We start from the raw sequence: 19,751 nt of genomic DNA, 5'->3' as shown, positions 1-19,751 counted from the left end.
AAGTATTGCATCTGTGTTAGAGGTCACAAGGTCACTTCCCATGCTGCTTTCTATACTTTCAGGAAGAGCAAGTTTCAACCCTCTGAAATGACTGGTGAATGTGTACATTTATAAATTCTCAATCGCCCTGTAGAATAATTTCAAATCAAATTGTATTAAATTAACAAACCATGACGTGAAGTAACTAAATATTTCATAATATCTTTATAGGTTTATATGGAGCTTTTAAGTGAGAGTCGAACCATGACACAGATACTCAACCATAAAGCTTGTCAAACATTAAAAAGAAACTAAAAATCCTAACGATGGTTGTAACATTTGCTCCTGTACAGGTCTATTATTATTACTTTTATTGTTATTATTTATTGGCAGATGCCCTTATCCAGGGTGACTTACAGGTTACACAAGCATTACAACAGTGAAGCAATACAATTCAATACAGAACTCAACTTACAATTTAAGAATTTCAAAAGTGCAAAAGTAGTTAATAAAAATACAAAGCATACATCCTAGTTCAAAGAGGTGCAGACATGATGTCCTAGATAAGGGCTAAAGGGAGGGGGCATGGGAGAAATTACAGTAAACAACACAGGATCTCTAACAATGTGCAAGTGAGCAGGATCATAATGAAGCATAGTTATAGAAAGTGCAATATTATAGAAGTGCTGAGCAGTTCAAGAGTAAGTTGCTATATTATAAGTACAGTGTGAAAAGTTTACTACCATGTAATCTTTTCGAATTTAGGCTCTAACTGTGCTTACTACTATGGTACTTGACATATATTTGGCATTGGGCTCTGTAAAAGGTAGTATCCTTTTGGAGCATCTGTTGGAACATTGCCCGGCCGGAAATATTTTGTTATGGTTTAAATCTTATCATACTGACACAAAGCTTTCTGTTGGTGTTATGGGTGCCCACTCTGCAACAAAAACTAATTTTATCTGGAGTTTCCAGAAGTTTGTGGCTGCATGCTCCCCATTTTGTGGGGTTTATTCATACAAACACGCAGTGTGATGTCTTTCTCTCTGCTACATCCTAACCATTTAGTGTACTTTTTTCATTTTTATGCTGTTTAGTAATATTTCAAATGTGATTTTATCTACAGCAGTGTGTTTATGAACACTGAAATACACACACACACACACAAATCAGGAGTCTTTTTGATATCTAACTTAAAATAAATGGTAGCAATGGAGTGGCCTTTAATTTCTCCCAGTGTATTAATCTCTGCACCGGTTACAATTAATTATGCCACTACACTAGTTTTCATCTCAAGTCTGCACTTAAAACTGACATATTTAGGCATTTAGTCATTCTTAATGTACAAACACAGACTGGGCTATATAGAAAAATACTAGTATATGTAGTTTACTTCAGCACCTTTCTTTTGAGTTGGTAAAGCTTCTTGGATCAGCTGAAGATACAATTTGTGGATTTCATGTTAACGGTGACTCGTGATTCTGCTGTCTGTCTATTACAATCCAGCTAACTGAAAGAAGCACTTTTACTACTTTTATCTTCTTACATAATTAAGTAAATATCGCACAACTTAATAATGTATTATTGTTGCCCATTTAAAATTAATAGCAAGGAAATTACAGTTGTTTGACACAGGAATTATTTTAGTAATCTGATTTGTTTTTATTTTTACACATTTTAAAGCGTCTGCTTATTTACAAACTACACAAAGACACAACTTGCATGTGAGTTCTCTTCACCAAAATTGAATACTGCTTTTGAGAGTATAGTTTCTAATAGTTTTCTAATACCGATTCACAAGTAATTAAAATATACTTAACGTATTTCTTATCTGTACATATTTTTCAATCAAAGAGTAATGCTGAATTAGCTAGATCCTCTTCTGACACAGGTCCAGCTGCCTGTCCACATTCACAGTATTCTTTACATCCTAGATAGAAATATTACAGACATATTCATATATACACTACTCACAAAAATTGGGAATATTTCAGTTTTTGTACAAAATTATAGGAAAGGGGTATATTATACACACAATTGGCTTTGCTACCGAATAGACCTTTCAGTTGAATTGAATCAATGGCTTATTTTCTGCTTAAAAGGAGTCAAAGTTATTGATCCACTTTGCTACAGGTTTAGTACTAGTATAGACACTCCTTTGATACAGTGTCCTTGTATTGTACATGTACGTGAGGTTCAAAGAATGAATAGTAGGCATTTTATTTACATTAAAATGATATAGTTGCATTTTACTTCTTTCACACTAGATTCCCAACCTTGAAAGCAGTTATTCAAAACACCTATATTAAATAACACTAAAAACCTATGATGATAATGAAAAGATAACGTGCATAATAAATAAGTCTAAAAGCAGAGTGGTATTTATGCCTGCAAACAATCTGATCTGTGATAAATAGATTAAAAATCCAAGTTAAGCATTAACTATTAAAAACTGTGGACCTGGCCACACAGCCACTAAAATAAACTCCAAGGCAGTGCTCTAAAATATGGAGTAGGTGAAGAATTATTCACCCTTCGTTAGCTGTGGCTCTTTTCAGGGAGAACTGGACATCCTTCTCCTGGCGCGTTCTTCCCTGCACCCGTCTTTTGTCTTTTGGTGCTTTTTGCTCTGGACTCACTCCTTATTCTCCGTTCCAATCACTATTTCATTTTAAAACCCACGCTGCCCCACCTAAAATGATCCACATATGCACCTAATTATGCACACAGGATGGTTAAAATGTTCATTGCTCTATACAAGAAACATAGTAGACAATGTTTTACACACATAATTATCAACACGAATCCTCCATTTCCTCATTATTATTATTATTATTATTATTATTATTATTATTATTATTATTATTATTATTATTTATTTCTTAGCAGACGCCCTTATCCAGGGCAACTTACAAAATATAAGAGCAATACAAATTGCAAAAATACAGTGCAGTTCATGGCATAAAACATTACAAATTCCAATTTACATAATACAGTGCAATTCAAAGCATAATACATTTTACAAATTCCAATTTACACAAGTGTATACAATATATGAGGTCTTACATCCTGGATTGTGAAAGCTGAGTGCAGACAAGATGTTAGGTCAAGGGCAAAGGGAAAGGGATTATAGGGGAATTCAAAATAACAATATGACTACTGGTAACACAAGGCAAGTAGTATGATAGAATGTTGTAAAGTGCTATCTTATAGGAGAGTAAATGACTGTCTGAAAAGATGTGTTTTGAGTAAGCGCCGGAAGGAGGTCAGGGACTCTGCTGTTTTGACTTCAGTGGGAAGGTCGTTCCACCACTTACGGGCCAGGGATAAGAAGGAGTTGGCTCCGGAGGAAGGGGAGTGGAGAGGAGGCAGTTAGTCTTCCGGCACCGGAACACCGCAGTGGTCTGGAGGGGATGTATGGAGAGACGAGGGTCTGAAGGTAGCTTGGTGCAGTGTGGTCGAGACAGTGGTAGGTGAGGGTCAATGTCTTGAACTGAATGTGTGCCGGTATTGGGAGCCAGTGAAGGGAGCGGAGCAGTGGAGTACTGTGTGCAAATCGGGGCAGAGAGAATACCAGACGAGCCACAGAGTTCTGGATGAGCTGGAGCGGGCGGGTAGTAGTTGCAGGCAGGCCGGCCAGGAGGGAGTTGCAGTAGTCCAGGCGGGAGAGGACCAGTGTTGCTCTGAAAGAATCTGCAAGGTGTGTCAGTGTGGTGATGTGCTGAGTGTAGGAGAGCGCAGGATCAAGGGTGACTCCTAGGTTCTTAGCGGAATAAGAGGGAGAGAGTGTCGTAGATTCCAAGGGGATTGAGATGGAGAGATCAGAAGAAGGTGAGGAAGAGGCATTTTTAGATCTGGGCATTATCTGCATAGAAGTGGTAGGAGAAACCATCAGATGCGATGAGGGGGCATAATGTAGAGAGAGAACAGGAGGGGACCCAGGACGGAGTCTTGGGGTACGCCTGTGAGGAGAGGTTAGGGGGTGGATTAGGAACCTCACCATGTCACTTGGTAGGTCCGGTCGTTGAGGTAGGAGGAGAACCAGGTGAGAGCAGTTCCAGAGATTCCAAGCTCAGCGAGGCAGAAGAGGAGGATGGAATGATCGACAGTGTCAAATGCTGCAGAGAGATCAACGAGGATGAGGACTGAGGAGAGGGAGGCCGCTCAAGCACAGCTGAGGGAGTCAGTGACTGCCAGGAGAGCGGTCTCAGTGGAGTGAGCTGTGCGGAAGCTGGATTGCAGAGGATCCAGGAGTGAGTGATGGGAAAGAAATGCAGAGAGCTGATGGTGGACAGCACGCTTGAGGGTGTTTGAGAGGAAGGGGAGTAAGGAGACAGGGTGGTAGTTCTGAGGAGAGGTGGGGTCAAGGGTAGGTTTCTTGAGGAGTGGGATGACAGCAGCTTGTTTAAAAGCATAGTGGAAACAGCCAGAGAGGAGTGAGGAGTTGAGGAGGGAGAAGATGAAGTAGATCAGGAGCAGTCACTTGGAGGAGGCGAGTGGGGAGAGGGGCCAGGGCACACGTTGTAGGTTTCTGACCTAGGAGGAGAGAGGAAAGTTCAGTGTCCGAGAGAGGTGAGAATGAAGAAAAGGAAGCTTGGTCGGTGGGAGACTTGGGCGTGATGGGTGAGGAGGGGGAGACTGTTGAAGAGCTTGCGGATGTACTTATAAGTACGATGATTAAGTAGCATTTGATTATTTTATCGCATTGTAGACCTCTGCCTTTAATGATTCACAAACAAAAATCTCAGAAAGGCTTGCTCCTTGCAAGTGAATTGAAACAACAGATTTAATGTTGCTAATGTTGTCTGGTGGTGTTCTGTATTTTCTCAGACTGTTCCCCTCGGCGCTCTGCCCCAGCCCCACGGAAGTCCGCGTTCCGCACAGTCCAGTGTAAAACCAAAGAAGAAGAAAGCCAAAGGATTGTTTTCCTGAGTCAAGCTCGTAGCCTTCCAAAGGCATGCACCTGTACTGCAATGACTGTTGTTTTTTTAAATCCTCAGATCCTTAAACTAGTCTCTACTTCTTTATGTGGCTTATTTTAAATCATCTGTATGATTTAATCGCTTCCTTTTTTTAATATATATATATATATATATATATATATAATTTTATTGTTTTGACAAATCAAGGAAATCTGACTTTATTTAAATCCTTTTTTTAAACAAAACTCTTTTAATTTAGTAATAAATATAATGACTATGACTTGGTGTGTTCTTTTTATTTGTATTTACAGTATCTTACAAATGTATTCAGACCATTTAAGCTTTTCTATATTTTTCTGTACAATTAAAAAATGCCTCAATAGTAAATCTGACAATACTGGTACATACAGGTAGTGGACAAAAAAATGTAAACATCTGGTAAATGATATATGATCTGGGTAGATGCCTGATTGGGGATCTCAGAGTGGGATCACATAGTTGAGCTGCAGGGCACAAGTCGCTCACCACACCTGGCAATGCATGTTTCCAAGAGGTAAGAGGTGATATGGTCAGAATAATCATTGTTCACTGTGTTCTTGACAAACGGGCGAGAGCATGTCTGGTGACAACCTGAAGAACTCTCCAGCCCTGAGCGCTTGGTTCCCACAGTGAAGGGGTTCTGGTGGGTCCGTAATGTTATGGGCCACATTTTGCTGACATGGTTTAGGTCAAGCTACTCCTCACTTAATGGTACTGAGTGATCATCTTCACTGATGTTATCCATATGTCACGGCCTTCTCAGATCTGAAACCAACTGAACATCTATGGTATACACTCACCTAAAGGATTATTAGGAACACCATACTAATACTGTGTTTGACCACCTTTCGCCTTCAGAACTGCCTTAATTCTACGTGGCATTGATTCAACAAGGTGCTGAAAGCATTCTTTAGAAATGTTGGCCCACATTGATAGGATAGCATCTTGCAGTTGATGGAGATTTGTGGGATGCACATCCAGGGCACGAAGCTCCCGTTCCACCACATCCCAAAGATGCTCTATTGGGTTGAGATCTGGTGACTGTGGGGGCCAGTTTAGTACAGTGAACTCATTGTCATGTTCAAGAAACCAATTTGAAATGATTGGACCTTTGTGACATGGTGCATTATCCTGCTGGAAGTAGCCATCAGAGGATGGGTACATGGTGGTCATAAAGGGATGGACATGGTCAGAAACAATGCTCAGGTAGGCCGTGGCATTTAAACGATGCCCAATTGGCACTAAGGGGCCTAAAGTGTGCCAAGAAAACATCCCCAACACCATTACACCACCACCACCAGCCTGCACAGTGGTAACAAGGCATGATGGATCCATGTTCTCATTCTGTTTACGCCAAATTCTGACTCTACCATCTGAATGTCTCAACAGAAATCGAGACTCATCAGACCAGGCAACATTTTTCCAGTCTTCAACTGTCCAATTTTGGTGAGCTTGTGCAAATTGTAGCCTCTTTTTCCTATTTGTAGTGGAGATGAGTGGTACCCGGTGGGGTCTTCTGCTGTTGTAGCCCATCCGCCTCAAGGTTGTACGTGTTGTGGCTTCACAAATGCTTTGCTTCATACCTCGGTTGTAACGAGTGGTTATTTCAGTCAAAGTTGCTCTTCTATCAGCTTGAATCAGTCGGCCCATTCTCCTCTGACTTCTAGCATCAACAAGGCATTTTCGCCCACAGGACTGCCGCATACTGGATGTTTTTCCCTTTTCACACCATTCTTTGTAAACCCTAGAAATGGTTGTGCGTGAAAATCCCAGTAACTGAGCAGATTGTGAAATACTCAGACCGGCCCGTCTGGCACCAACAACCATGCCACGCTCAAAATTGCTTAAATCACCTTTCTTTCCCATTCAGACATTCATTTTGGAGTTCAGGAGACTGTCTTGACCAGGACCACACCCCTAAATGCATTGAAGCAACTGCCATGTGATTGGTTGGTTAGATAATTGCATTAATGAGAAATTGAACAGGTGTTCCTAATAATCCTTTAGGTGAGTGTATACTGTAATGACACCCGAGTCAGCATTTTCAACCGTCGTCAATCAGGCATAAGTTAGAACATAAGAAAGTTTACAAAGGACATTCAACCCATTGTCCCCGTTTGGTGTCCATTAATAACTAAGTGATCCAAGGATACTATCCAGTATTTTAAATGTTCCCAAATTTTCAGCTTCAACCACATCACTGGGGAGTTTGTTCAGATTGTGACAACTCGCTGTGTGAAGAAGTGTTTCCTGTTTTCCATCTTGAATGCCTTGAAGCCCAATTTCCATTTGTGTTCTCGGGTCCATGTGTCCCTGCTGATCTGGAAAAGCTCTTCTGGTTTGATGTGGTCGATGCCTTTCATGATTTTAAAGACTTGAATGAAGTCCCCACGTAGTCTCCTCTGTTCCAGGGTGAAAAGGTTCAGTTCCCTCATTCTCTCCGAGTAGGACATTACCTTCAGACCTGGAATAAGTCTGGTTGCTCACCTCTGAACTGCCTCTAGAGCAGCGATATCTTTCTTGAAGTGTGGATCCCAGAACTGTACACAGTATTCCAGATGAGGTCTAACTAGTGCATTGTACAGTCTTAACATTACTTTCCTTGTTCTAAACTCTACACTTTTGACAATATACCCTAACATTCTGTTTGCCTTTTGTATTGCTTCCCCACATTGAAAGTGAGGAGTCCACATAGACTCCTAGGTCTTTCTCATGCTTTACTTCATCTAGTTCTATTCCTCCCATAGTGTAATTATAGTGAACATTTTTGTTACCTGCATGTAATACCTTGCACTTGCACCATCCATATTGAATTTAATTTTCATTGAAACCCCCAATTTAATGAACCAATTAAAACAAGGTTCAGTTAGCCATCTCCATATTATCAGAGCCAAAATGGATTCACAAAATATGGATTGCCGGGATCTGAATAATTGTCAACATTCTTTTTTTAATTAACTTAATGAATTAATGTAAATTGAAAGGAAAAAGGTTACAGCACCAACTCTTGCAGTGTTTAAAGAGGGAATCTTAAAAAAGGCTTTTATGTTAATACATGTATTTTAAGTTATGCATCTGCAATTTCTCTTCATTGTTAGCATTGTAGCAACTTTTTGCAATTGAAAATCCAGAGCAAGGACCTTTTCATTTAACTACATTAAAAGCAATATTGTTTCAATAATTATGAACTGACCATTTATCTGTTGGATAGTTTATATGGTATATGTTTACAAGTTTCATGATCAAAACCAATGCTTATAAAATATTTTAATTGTGACTTGTAAAATGAAAGAGGACATCCACCTTTTTGGTCCTTAGCCAATTTAGTGTAGCTTTGCCTATGTGCTTTATGTCATTGTAATGCTGAAAGGTGAACTTCTGTCCCAGTTTCAGCTTTCAGCTTTCTTGCAGAGGGCAGTACCTCTGATTAAAAACGGTAACTGCTGATTAAAAACATCCAAATAACATGATTCTGCCAGCACCATGCTTCACAAATGGTGTTATTTGGGTGATGCGCACTGTTGGGTTTGGGCCAAATTTAGGTAAAAAAAAAAGTTTTTACTGTTGCCAGACAAATGTTGCTACATGGCTGCTACATGAGTGTTTTTTTTTTTTTTTTTGCATTATTCAAATGGTCAAGTCAAGGTTGCCTATCTTGAGTACCATACAGGCCAGATTTATGGAGTGTTTGGGATATTGTTGTCCCATGCACATTTTGACCAGTCTTGGCAATAAAATCATGTAGCTCTTGCACAGTTGCTGTTGTTTTCTTGGTAGCCTCTCTGATCAGTCTTCTTGCTCGGTCACCCAGTTTGGAGGGACAACCTGACCCTGTGTGGTCTTGACCGTGCTTCAAGGGATATTCAAGCCTTTGTTGTTATTTTTATACTCATCCCCTTATCTGTGCCTTTCGACAACTTTATAAACACATTGACATGTTTTTATGAACAATTATTGCTGTTTTTAATGTTTGTTTGTTTGTTTGTTTTTTGAAGATAAATGGAACAACAAATGAAATGTTGATGATAAAACAAGAAACTACTGGTATAAAGGCTTTTAGTAAATGTAATATATGTCTAATTAAAGTTAAATAAAAACAGGTTTACTGACAGTCAAAAAATATTTGGATGAGTAAAATTTACCCAAAAATTATGAACACATTATTTGTAAGAATATCAGTATAATTAAACTTATATAAAGTGCTAAACAGCTCAGGTGAATAAGCTGCTAAATTACAAGAACAGTCTGAATAGATGTGTTGAGTAATCGTCAGAAGGTGGTCAGGGACTCTGCTGTACAGAACTAATTTCCTCCTGAGTGTAGTCAGTGAGGAAGGGTTGGATTGGACATATGTTGCTGAGGAAGAATCAGCAGGTGGGTGTCAGTGTGGTGATGTGCTGAGTAGGAGAATGCAGGATCCAGGGTGACTTCTAGGTTCTTAGCAGAAGAAGAGGCAGATTCTAAGGGAATTGAGATGGAGAGATCAGCAGAAGGTGAAGAAGAGGGGGAAAAGAAGAGGAAATCAGATTTAGAGAGGCTGAGCTTGAGGTGGTGGGAATATGCATTCAGAAGGAAACAGCAGACAGGAAGAGATGAAAGAGGGGATTAGAAGATGGAAAAGACAGGAAGATCTGGGCATCATCTGCATAGAATTGGTGAGACAAGTGGGGAGGGGGTCCATGGTGCTTGTCATGGGTTTGTAGCTTAGGAGCAGAGGGGAGAGTTCAGAGTCAGAGAGATGTGAGAATGAAGAAAAGCAAGATCGGTTAGTACGAGATATAGGTGGGATGGGATGGGATGGGCTTGTCTGTGATTTCAGAGGAAAAGTAGAAAGCAAAATCATCAGCAGAGATGGAAGAAGGAGGAGGAATGGGAGAGGGGTAAAAGGGAAGAGAAGGTGGAGAAAGAAATGTTTGCTGGGGTTATTGACAGGATTCAAAGAGTAATTGGAAGTTAGACTTCTTGGCTGAGTGAGGAGGCAGACAGAGACAGAAGAGAGCAGTAGAGGTTGAAGGCAGATGGGAGTTTGGACCTCTTCCACTTCTTTTCAACAGATCGCAGAGTGGATTGGGATGAGTGGAGAATGGAGGAGATCCAGGGCTGGGAGGATGTATCTGTCTATGTTTTGTATTTTGGAAAGTATGTCCCTACTTGGGGTATCCTTTCTGATGTTTGTGCCTGCACCCTTCTACTGGTGTTCCACATGGCTGCATTGCCATATCCTGGATACCAACAGTGTATACACACACATTTATTTATGCATGTACTGTTTACATGTATGTATGTATGTATGTATGTATGTATGTATGTACGACATGTATATTCATATACATATAACAATATTACTATCATTCTTTTTTGTGATGAATGGTGCTGTTTAGAACATAAACTATATCTGATTTATCTGAGACAACAAACATACATACTGTATAGCATATTCATATTTATCCTTTTTGTCTGATTCTGATTCTGATTATTGTTATACTTTGTTTCTGTGGACATGTAAGATTTGATTTCTGTTTGCACAGTTTTGGTGCCATATTTAATAAATATTACTGTAGCATCCTGTCAGTAGATGGCATGCAAAAACTCAGACAGCATTATCAGAGCCTGTACAATTTTGATCTCAATGGTCATCACAGGCTGCTGTGCTGCTTTTGCAGTGGAAACAAAATAAATATGTTGCACCTGGGCTGAAGTTGTCTCTCATTCTACTTTAAATTTGCAATTTACAGTAAGCAATTTACCTATTAATTAAAATTAACTAAATTAATTAAATTAACCTATTAATTTATTGAATTGATAAAGATTACAGTAGTTGGAAAACTGATATCTTTTGTGTGTTTTTTGGCATGAGGCTCAGTATAGATGCAATGTGTATGCAGAATGTGAAATAAATCTGCACTGCATTGAATATCTTTGGAAATATAGGGCACACATTAAGACCTTAATTTGCTTGCAGTTTGTGTCAGATGTACATTTATACTCAGCAGACTATGAGATTCTTCTGTTTTCTGCATTTCAAGAGATATCCAATTACATCTGTCTAGGAATATTTCTGGCAACACTATTTTACAATACATGTATGTGGTTTTGCAGTTCGGCCATAATATGTCAGTGGAGGTGCCAGAGAGTTTTGGTTGCTGGTGCTATGGGGGTGCTTGGTCATTGAGTGGGGTAGCTCCATGATCTATGAAGTACAACCACACGCGGACATGCAAGTTGTCACTACTACACTACAAACATTTATATACCACAATGCAAAGCACACGCTATACGTCTTACACAAAAAGTTGTTTCTGCAGATGTGGGTCTAATATTTTGCTTACAGTAAGCCTAATCCTAATGCCAAACCATTGTTACAACATAGGCCTTGGGATGTCTTGGTCCTTCGTCTGGATGCTGGCTAATATCAGACGTCACTAGCAGCAGCAACTGCAACATTCTCCTCCCACTCATCCTGATCTGATTTTTCTGTCTCACTCTCCAACTCTGGTTGGCAGTTGGTATCCCCCTCATCCATGATCTCAGTTCTAACTGGTACTGGCAGTACCACTTCAAATTGTTGGAAGAAGGAAGCAGTCCATTTTGTCAAATGGTTTTGCTCACTAACTAACCGATAATGTAATCAATTTAATCATGATAGCTAGAACCTACATAGATTCTTAGCCATACCAATATTCTTGCATTATCTCACTTTTATGTTACTAACATATATAGCCTACAGACTGGTCCATGATCAGTAGTATGATTTTGTCATTTAATATTATTTGAACGTGGATTCATAGTGAAGGCTGATCTTAGATCAATATATTTAATAATACACCATTAGCGTTTGGCACCTAGGATTTTGATGGGGGCCATATTGGAAAGAATTACAAAGAGAGGGAGAGAGTTGAGAGTGACACAGGACTGATTCTTGAGTCCGGTCCCATTCTGTCCCGTCAGAATTTTTCCCATTCCATCCTGTCCCACATATATATATTTTTTCATTCCCGTCCAATCCTGTCCTGTAAAAAAAAAAAATCTTGTCGCATCCCATACCGTTACTTTTCTAAAACAATTAAAAACCTATCTATATAGTGAATTTCAGTAGGCTACCAGCTGTACCTATTAATTATACACTTATTATTAACCTCTTACTCCATTACGGAATCTTAAAAGCTATGTTTAGGTATTTATTTCCAAAATGTAATCAATAATGTATTCATTCTAGAATTAGGGGTGGGTGATATGAACTGAAATTAATATCACAATATTTTCCACTGTTCGGATGATGAGACAATATCAAGTAATACAAAAAATCTGAGCACTTCAAATAATAATAATAATAATAATAATATGATAAAAGCTTGCTTTTAACCTCATAAAATCTGAAAGGGTAAAGCATGTAAGGACAATTTTAAACAATTATCGCTACTTGGAAAGTACAATGCGTTTTCAGAATAACACCAGTCATTACATATTTTCAAACTAGAACTTTGTTAAGCTTCGCACCCTGTATACATGGGGTGTGACAATTCTGCACAGAATCTGGGCTAAATGGGCAGAATATGCGCAGAGTCTGTGCAGAATGACGAAAGTCTTCGCAACATGGATGCACCTCATGTAAACACGCAGACAGTGATGCATTCTGGGCATGGTAGTTTTCTGTAGGAAGTCTGTTTACAGGCATGTAAACACAACATTAAACGGCCAAAGATCTCCGGCACACATTTTGAGAACTGAGTCGTCTATGGCTGATTGGGTCTGCGGGGACCACCTTTCCTGTGCAAACTCCATTATTCATGTTTGATTACCGCTGGATGAGGAGATACAGCATGTACAGTTAGGTCCATAAATATTTGGAGAGTGACACAATTGTCATCATTTTGGCTCTGTACACCACCACAATGGATTTGAAAGGAAACAACCATGTTGTGATAATGTTTTGGCAACAGGATTAGGCTTACTATAAGCAAGTGTAGACTTGCCAGTTCCCTTGGCAGCCATACATGCCCATGTCATACATAAAAACAGAAAGATGCCGAATTTTATTCTGCAAAAATCATTGAAATTTCTTCAGGGTGCCAATTCTTGCAGGAAAGCCCCCCCACAGTGCCAATTGGTATAAATAATGAGTCACTATCAGGATTAACCAATCACATTAGATGTCACACTTTCTCTACTCAAAGCATGGTTCAGGGGATCATCAGCTTTTCTGTTTTCTTTAAATGTTAAATGTAGACCTTCTTCATAAATGTATTCTTACTAAGAGCACTTTTAAATTCCCAGACATGGTTATTTGGATCAAGCAATATACTTGTAGTCAAATTCAAACGTTTTCTCTATATTCATTACAGTTTCGCTACTGAAAATATATATATCAATAAAAGTCTATTCAATTCAGCCTGCCCTAATCCACCGTCATATGGAAAATGTGAAAATAAGTCTGCAACCTGGTTGGCCTTCCCAGGTGTATGGATAATATTGAATGAAAATGGTTGCAGGGATAGAGACCAGTGGGTTTGTATTGGTATCCTACAAAGATTCAAGCCACCAAAGATTGTGGCGGTCAGTCTCCAATATGAATTTTCTTCCCAGAAAATATCAAGGGAGCCGTTCCATGACTCATTTTATTGTCAGGCACTCCTTTTTGATTGAAGAGTATTTGGTTTCCCTTGGCTCTAAGTTTCCACTAATGTAACCACTGACCTCATTTCTCCGTGGGGTCCTTGAAGCTCCCAGACCAACATCTGAAGCATCAGTCTGTATCTGAAATGGCTTGTCAAAGTCAGGGCTTATTAAAACTGGCTTACTGCTGAAGATGTCTTTCAGTTGAGTAAAGGTTTCTTCGCAAACTAAAAAACAGGCACATTTTTTGACAAACCTGTAAGGTGGTGTCAGAAAAGTAAGGGGTGAAACATTGATACTAGCCCACCAAACCCATGAAGAATCTTACTTGCTAGTGGTGGGTAGTGGGCAGTGAGGGAAAAAAGTATTTGATCCCCTGCTGTATTTGTACGTTTGCCCACTGACAAAGAAATGATCAGTCTATAATTTTAATGGTAGGTGTATTTTAACAGTGAGAGACAGAATAACAACAAAAAAAAAACAAAAAAACGCATTTCAAAAAAGTTATAAATTGATTTGCATGTTAATGAGTGAAATAAGTATTTGACCCCTTCGACTTGGTGGCAAAACCCTTGTTGGCAATCATAGAGGTCAGACATTTCTTGTAGTTGGCCACCAGGTTTGCACACATCTCAGGAGGGATTTTGTCCCACTCCTCTTTGCAGATCCAAGACAAGCAAAGTACGTGATCCAAGTCGTAATCCGTAATTCAAAAGCAAAGTCCCAATAACCAAAGCAATCCTTTCAGCAACACTCACACATGCTCGTTCTCCAACGCACCCTCCTCATAGGTACTCCTCCTGCCTTCCCAACAACAGCAAGTGGACTGCTTCCCTATGTTATAGAGGCAGGGAGCCAGTGATGGAGGCAACAGCAAGTCAGCTGTTCCGCTGGTATCTTCCCTCCCCTGGGGTCCGGAGAGGTGCAGGGCAGCCAGGGCATGTCCTCAGCAAGCCATGCGCCACGATCAAGAAGATCATGTGTGGGATTGGATAGCTGTCAAACTTGGAGAGTCAGTTCAATTTCCAAAACGTGATACAGAAATAAATCTTTCCCACCCTCTTTGGCACCAAGACAACAGGGATGATCCAAGCACTCAGCTTCAACATAATGTTGCATCTCAGCATCTCCCCGGTACATCCACTGTCTGATGGGTTTTGGGTGAGCTCAATGGAATGACTGACCAAGTCAATCCAGGTTCCTTTGTGAAATGAATCTGGAAAGGTGCCAAAACCTGTAAGAAGTCATGGTGTTCTGGAGAGCGATGCTCCGGGTTGGGTGGTACACAGGAATTCCAACAGGGGAAAAGAAGCCTACTCTGGCTTCTCACTGTCCAGGTATTTCCTCACCAGGATTGAGTCCGGTGAAAAACCTGACATTTCCAGAACTTCTTTGTTAAAGAAATGGAAGCCACCAGTCCCAGTTTGTGCCACAGCATGGTCTTTAAAGTTTGGTTGAACCTTTTCACCAAACCATCTGTCAGTGGAAGGTAAGGGGTGGTACACACACCTATAATGCCGAGCAACCTACATATGTGTTTCAGTATGCCTGACATAACATTTGTGCCCTGATCAGTTATAATTTTCTTGGGAACTCTTACTCTGGAAATGAGCAATGCATATGCTTCTGGATAATGAGTAGCATAATTACATATAACCAAAATAAATCTATTCCCACTAATGCTCCTTTCTAGAGGGCCTAACACAACACATCAAAGCTATTGTAAAGAATTAGATATCTACCGTTTGGAAGTGGAACCAACAGAGTACTGTCTAAGAGGTAAACTGAAACTCTGGGCATGTTCTGCAGTACTTAATCATATCTGTATATATGCCAGGCCAGGAACCCCTTTTTGCAATTTGAGCAAATGTCTTCCTTTGACTCAAATGCCCTGCCATAGAAATGTCCCAACCTAAAAATTATCTCTGTTTCTGACACGGGGACTGCTACTTGATTCCCTTTCTGTCCCTTATCCATTAGCCTTCATGACTTTGTCTCTAAAGCACGTTTGAACAACCCTATCAATCTGCAATATTCTTTCTGCAACTCATGAAATTTAACCAAGTTCTTCACCTCTGGCTGCATCAGCTCTGCAATCTGCAGATTTGTTCCTGCCTGTTTCTCTTTCCTGCTTTGATGGTAAGACTTCCTGCCTTGAAATAACATCCCCAAGTTCCTCCTCATTAGTGAATGTTGCCTCCCACACAATGTCATGTGCATGGCACCACACTTGGCCTGCATGCAACCACATTTATAGGTGTCTTTACCAAATCGGTTGACTCGGGTACATCTTGGTCCAATACAACTTCATATGGCAACCTATGCACTATTGCTCCTGTGAGAAAATACTTTTGCTACTGAACCACTATATGCAGATCCATAGTTCTATACTCCTAATTGGTGCACTGAACCATCAACCAAATCTGCACGCTCCAGAGTCTGATTACTGCCTGTCTCTATTTTCTCTGGTTGTCATTCACCACCGAAGATGACTTCCAGTACTGCTTGTGAGTTTTTTGATGACTGTATAAACCTATGCGTGAGGCACACTGCCTGCTACAGAAAGGGCAAACAAAGAGCTGAGTTGTTTGGGTGGGTGTAGCCAATAACATGTGTCTACTCTGATGTTCCACCAGTTGTACTTCTACCCTTCACTTTGCAGCCAGCTGGACCCCTTCATGGCAATGTTGTCACCAGGCAGAACGATTTGCAGCAGCAGCCTCAAGTCAATGACTGTTGATCCCACACTGCTTTAGTGTTGCCTTCAGATGGTCTTTTAGAATTTTTGTCTGCCCTCCTGTGGAGCAGCATCCCATGTGCAGCTGACTATACAATATCTGCTTTGGAAGGCCATCCGCTGGCATTCTGATAACATGCCCGAGCCATTGTAGCTGGTGGTGAGTGATGGTGCCCTCAATGCTCCTGCAGTTGGCTCTCTGCAGGATCTCAAAGTGTGAAACATGGTCATGCCTGGTTATCTTCAGAGTGCATTGCAGACATTCAATATGAAAGGATTCAAGCAGTTTCTGATACACAGAAACTTTGGTATGAAGGAGCAGATCGTTGTTATTAAAGACTCTCTTTTACAATCGTACAAAAAGGATGAGCCTTGTTTGATTCTATACTGGATGTCCTAGTCGATGGTACAATCTTCATAAGGGATGTTTCCCAGGTAGTTAAAGTATGGAACAATGGCAAGTTTAGAGTCTGAGATGAAGATGTCTGGTTCAGATTCTGGTATATGCTCTGACCGCTGCTGTTAGGGCCACTTTCTGTTTGTATATCCTTGTGCAGAAGTGTTGTTATACACAAGTGAAAGACATTAAATAGGACTGGTGCCAGTACACAGCCTTGTCTTACACCAGTGCCCATTTTGAAAGGTGTCAGCTCTTGACTGGCAACAGTCACCTTGGCCATGTTTTGATGGAGATGTTTTGAGTGTTCTCATTAAACCAGACCTGGTGTGTCTTGTTGCTATATCTTACTGAAAAGGCTGCAGCCTCATGTGACACAATAACTGACATCGATTTGTCATCAATGGATCCCTCTGAATCCATGAGCAGATCAATATTCTCTAGGTTTTTTTCTAGAAACTCTCATAGGTTTTCTTGGGCTCAGCATCTTGAAGTCAAGGGCAGTTCAGCCTTTTCTTAGTTGACCTCTTTAGGCAGGCAGATGGACGAACATTATTTCTGATCATGACCAATATTATGCGGTGATCCGTCCAGCACTTAGCTCCATAGTCTTATTACTGCCTGTCTCAATTAATGCATACATTTCCAACAAGGCAGATTCTAACTGCTCTTGTGTTTGTCATGGAGGGTGGCAGATCTCAGCACTTAATTTATTGATTGTTTGGATTTATATTTGATATAATAGTTTTTGGGTGGCACAGTGGTGCGGTGGTTAGCACTGGGTTTGAGTCCCGGCTCAGGGTGCGTGTCTGTGTGGAGTTTGTATGTTCTCCCCGTGTCTGCGTGGGTTTCCTCTGGGCTACTTGGGCTGCTACCTCCAGGGGGGCTCAGCGAGTCTGTCAATCGATATTTTACATTGTCTAATAAAAAATATCTGTTGCATTTCTCAAGTGTGTCATTCAGTGTGCACCGTAGTAGATGCTTGCCGACTTTTGGAAACATTGAATTATTCTTCCCTGTACTAATGTTATTAGCTAGCTAGCTGGCAAGTAAATCTGAGTGGGAGAAACAAACTGAGAACATCAATGGGTGAGCAGTGGCTTAACCATCTAACACTGATGTCAATTGAACATGACCAACTGCGTGAGTTGAACTTCAAATATATATTGATGAGTTTGCATCAGCAAAGACCAGAACAAATACATTCTGACTGTAATGGTGAGTCAGACTTAGGCTAATCTGCAGTAACAACAGGATACTGCTGTGCTGCTCTCTCTGGCTATTTGATACACATATGCACGCGCACACACATATACACACTGTGCTACTCTCTCTGGCTGCTTGATTTATGTGCTGTTTTGAGGTTGTCTGTTGGTAATGTTACTATTGCTTGCTGTGTGTCAATGCCGCAGTTAAATTATGAGTGTGATATATAGCATCCAGAGGGGCAGAGCACCTGGGGAGGGGAGCAGCATTACAAGCCAATAGAAGGCAGCTACAGAAATAACAGTGGAATTCACTCTGAGAAAGACAGGGGAGAAAAAATAAACTGATCTATTCCTATGGAATAAGAGTATTGAAAACTAAGAGAGCAGTCCATGAGGGGATGGGTTCTGCTTAAGCAGAACAGTATTGTTATTGTTGTACTAATTGGAAATCGTTTCCTTTTGTGTATGGAGAACGCAAGATAAATAACTGTCTGCTGCTGCCTTTCCTGGTGTTAAAATGTATGATGTGATAAATTCAGAATTCCAAAAACCTTTCTTGGCAAAGTACCTCAGAAAACATACCTCAGAAATGTAGCATATGCATATGTCTTAATGACACCTCAAAATAGGCAGAACGTTTTAACTTGAGATAATAGTTGGAATACAAAGTACCTGCTGTTTGCAATTTGCATTACATTTTTTTAGATAAATATATATTAATATTAAATTTTAGGATTGTGTGTCCTTAATTTGCTTCATTGCCTTCTGCTTCTGCTGTTTTGTGCGATGTCAGTCTTAGCAGGCGTGCCAACATTTTAACCATGTCTCCACAGAGTGTGCAGAGAGTTGTATAAAATGGAGGGCTTTAACCTGCCTCCTGAGACTTATCAAGCCTGTCAAAATCTTCTGCAAAGATTCAGATTTAAGGTGTAGCAAGAACTATAGTAGTAAAGGATATTCAAAAGATTTTAAGCTATATCCATGATTAAGCAGAAGGGATCAGATGAGTTTAAACATGAAAATAACAACAACGTGACATAAATTTATGTAATAAATATTAAATGAGTGCTATTGAACATCCCATAAAAAGGACAAAGGCACTTCATGTTGAGTCATCGATGTCCTCATCCATAGATTGTGGGGAAGTGATAAAAAGGCCAACACAATCCTTGGATATACAGTAAACTGTGTTTATTGAAAATAAAGGGCAGTTATCTATAAGATAAACAATTTGATTCAAGTATTCAAATCCTGAAGGGGAAAAAACAGGTCACCTCCAAGGACTACTTCACACTAAAAAAAATTAAACAAGTACCAGAGTTCACTAGTGGAAATGAAGACTAAGCAAGTTTGAGTATATAAATAGGAAGGACTTGTTTTCACAAAGATTTTAGGGGTCTGGAACATGTAGTTGAATTTTACTCCCTGGGTTCCTTCAAGAAAGGGTAAGTTTTGAAGTTCTGAAGTACTCGCCTTTTGCATTAGTTGCCTGCACACATCAAAAAGAAAAAACAATCTAATAGATTACTTTTTCATATTTTATATTTGAGGTTAAAAAAAAAGGAACACGTTCGATCAGACAATGGCCATCCTCACCATTCTGAAGTACTAAAAACAATAATTAGCAAATTGGGCCAAGTGCCCTCCTCTCATTTGTAACCTTTGTCATGTTTTGATGAAAAATTACTTTTACAAGAAAAAGGGAGGTGGTCGATAATCAAATTAAAAATCTCATCACCCATTCCTTGAAGTCTCTTAAGCATTTACTTTCAAAAACATGAGTGGGCAGCACTTGAGTCACCCCTAGTTCATTGTGTCACGGGTGGTCAGTAACACTCAGCTCAGCTCCTCACCCT

At 40.0% G+C, this 19,751-nt stretch overlaps 1 protein-coding gene across 3 annotated transcripts in view; it reads left to right on the top strand.

Annotated features, from left to right (window-relative positions):
* The window catches only part of nhej1 (nonhomologous end-joining factor 1), a 151,661-nt gene extending 146,536 nt beyond the window's left edge, over positions 1 to 5,125 (top strand). For all 3 annotated transcript variants that reach the window (XM_066688317.1, XM_066688318.1, XM_066688319.1), the window contains exon 8: positions 4,810 to 5,125. In XM_066688317.1, the coding sequence (XP_066544414.1) occupies positions 4,810 to 4,911 (102 nt within the window). In that variant the 3' untranslated portion in view covers positions 4,912 to 5,125. The remainder of the gene's footprint in view (positions 1 to 4,809) is intronic.
* The last annotated feature ends 14,626 nt before the right edge of the window (positions 5,126 to 19,751 follow it).

This window comes from Amia ocellicauda, chromosome 16 (assembly GCF_036373705.1).
Source record: "Amia ocellicauda isolate fAmiCal2 chromosome 16, fAmiCal2.hap1, whole genome shotgun sequence".
Taxonomy (NCBI): domain Eukaryota; kingdom Metazoa; phylum Chordata; class Actinopteri; order Amiiformes; family Amiidae; genus Amia; species Amia ocellicauda.
This window is presented reverse-complemented; position numbering and strand designations above follow the sequence as displayed.